Source organism: Coffea arabica, chromosome 3e (assembly GCF_036785885.1).
Source record: "Coffea arabica cultivar ET-39 chromosome 3e, Coffea Arabica ET-39 HiFi, whole genome shotgun sequence".
NCBI lineage: Eukaryota > Viridiplantae > Streptophyta > Magnoliopsida > Gentianales > Rubiaceae > Coffea > Coffea arabica.
In genome coordinates this window covers 49,175,212-49,177,245 of record NC_092315.1, presented here as the reverse complement: position 1 = coordinate 49,177,245, position 2,034 = coordinate 49,175,212, and the positions used below count along the sequence as shown (strand labels likewise).

The 2,034-nt window shown below is 42.9% G+C and overlaps 1 protein-coding gene across 1 annotated transcript; it reads left to right on the top strand.

Annotated features, from left to right (window-relative positions):
• The first annotated feature begins 285 nt into the window (after positions 1-285).
• Positions 286-1,456, top strand: LOC113688826 (LOB domain-containing protein 4). Its single transcript, XM_027206625.2, has 2 exons — positions 286-589; positions 859-1,456. The coding sequence occupies exons 1-2, from the start codon at positions 401-403 to the stop codon at positions 1,270-1,272; spliced, it is 603 nt and encodes a 200-aa protein (XP_027062426.1). The 5' UTR covers positions 286-400; the 3' UTR covers positions 1,273-1,456.
• The last annotated feature ends 578 nt before the right edge of the window (positions 1,457-2,034 follow it).

The window sequence follows — 2,034 nt, the reverse complement described above, 5'->3', positions numbered from 1 at the left end:
GTATGTGACAAAGATACGCCGTAAATTTTCAACCGGGAGGAGAGAGCGGCTTAGTCAAAGAGAGGATTAATGTTGTGAGGTAATTAAATCTTAATTAATTAGCCACCATTGTTAAAGCTGTCTTGCTCGTTAGTAGGACCCAGTCAAAGATCTCCGGCCCTCATGACCACCTGCCATCAACCCATGGCATGGCATGGCACCACGGCACGGCACGGGCTAGTGTATATCTCTTCTACTAGCTAGCATTACTCAGTACTACTATATAAAACCTGATTAACCAATCCTTTCCTGGAGCCTCAGACTAGTCCAATATTCCCCATGTGAACAAGAAAGCTGCATAACTTGGAGGAGAGCGGAAGATTAAGTACATATAATAAATTAACAAGAATGAAAAATTAAAATGAAGGAGAGCGGTAGAAAACACGTAGGTGTGGTGGCGGGGGGTTCCCCTTGCGCAGCATGCAAGCTTCTAAGGAGGAGATGTTCTCAGGAATGTGTTTTTGCTCCCTACTTTCCAGCTGATGAGCCGCACAAGTTTGCCAGCGTCCATAAGGTGTTTGGTGCCAGCAATGTAAACAAGATGCTTCAGGTTTAATCATGAATCCCTTTTTTCAATTCCCTTTCCCTCTATGTACCCCCAAACCCCCTCTTCCCCAAAAAAAAAAAAAAATTGAAGAAGAAGATTAAGTTTGCACTTTGCAGTTAGCTAGCTATACTAAAGGGATGCTGATGTATATGTACTAGTATTTGCTAATTAGTCAAAGAGCCAGCAGCGCAGTGCCTTCGATTGATTCAAGTAATTATTGAAATCCCGTTTTCCTTCATCCCCGAAATTTAACATTTAACTTAATAATGCAGGAGCTGCCAGAGCAACAGCGAGGGGATGCAGTGAGTGCTATGGTGTACGAGGCAAACGCGAGGATGAGGGATCCAGTGTACGGGTGCGTGAGTGCTATATCTTCTCTACAAAACCAGGTTGACCTCCTGCAGTCTCAGTTGGCACTTGCACAGGCTCAAGTTCTCCAAATGCGAATCTCCTCCACCCAATCCTCCTCCTCGCTGATATCTATGTCCCAGGATCAGTACTATAACAGTACCACTGTGCCCACTGATCACAACTCTGCGCCACCTGATCATCATCATCAGAATCACTCTCCCACCGCGTCCAGGGATCATCGCCATCTTGAGCCCACCTCGTCCCATTTCAACACCGATACGCCGCCCATGATGCTGGATGAGGGCAATATTGGGGATTCCTTGTGGTCGTACTAGCATAATATTGCATATACATGTCATACACCCACATCCCTAGCTAATTCCTGTAGCTGTATACATTTCCATGTACTACTACTATACTACTATGGATTGACTCCCCTGTCCCTCTTCTTCTTCTTCTTTTTTTTTTTTTTTTGTTTTTGGGAGTTTAATTGCTCACTTTCTGAATCCTTTACCCGCCTGACTCGTGAGTTTGTTTAAATTAATTTGATATACCAATCACTAACCACGCATGCCATAGTATATACACTTGTACCTATCTAATTTGTATCGGCGCGTGATTATATATGCTTATGATTTTCAATTTTTCAGTTGCAGTAGTTCATTAGATGTATACGCCTTCTCTTGTAAGGCATTTTATTTCTAGTTCCACGACATGTCTTTCCGCTTCAAGTTACCCGAGAACGTTTGTACAGCAGGTGCAGGCTTGTAAAGTGAAATCAGGCACTAACTACTTCTTTGGAGTAGTTGACCACCGCATGTCTTGTGGAGTGGAATCAGAGATAAGGGTTTAAACATTGCCTCCCTTTCATTAAAATTGTCACTTAATGTGATTTCTTTTAAATTCATATGGGTGTTTAGTGCACCCGTGTATAGTCCAATGGTAGGTCAGTCTCATTGATTCCCCATGGCCCTTCCCTTAGTATAGGTGTAGATGGTGTAGGACTATGAGTAAGAGCAGGTGTAAATGATAATAAAAAAAAAAATTAGTCCGAGAGTAGTTCAGTCTTATTAGTTCTCCGTAGCCCTTCCCTTAGT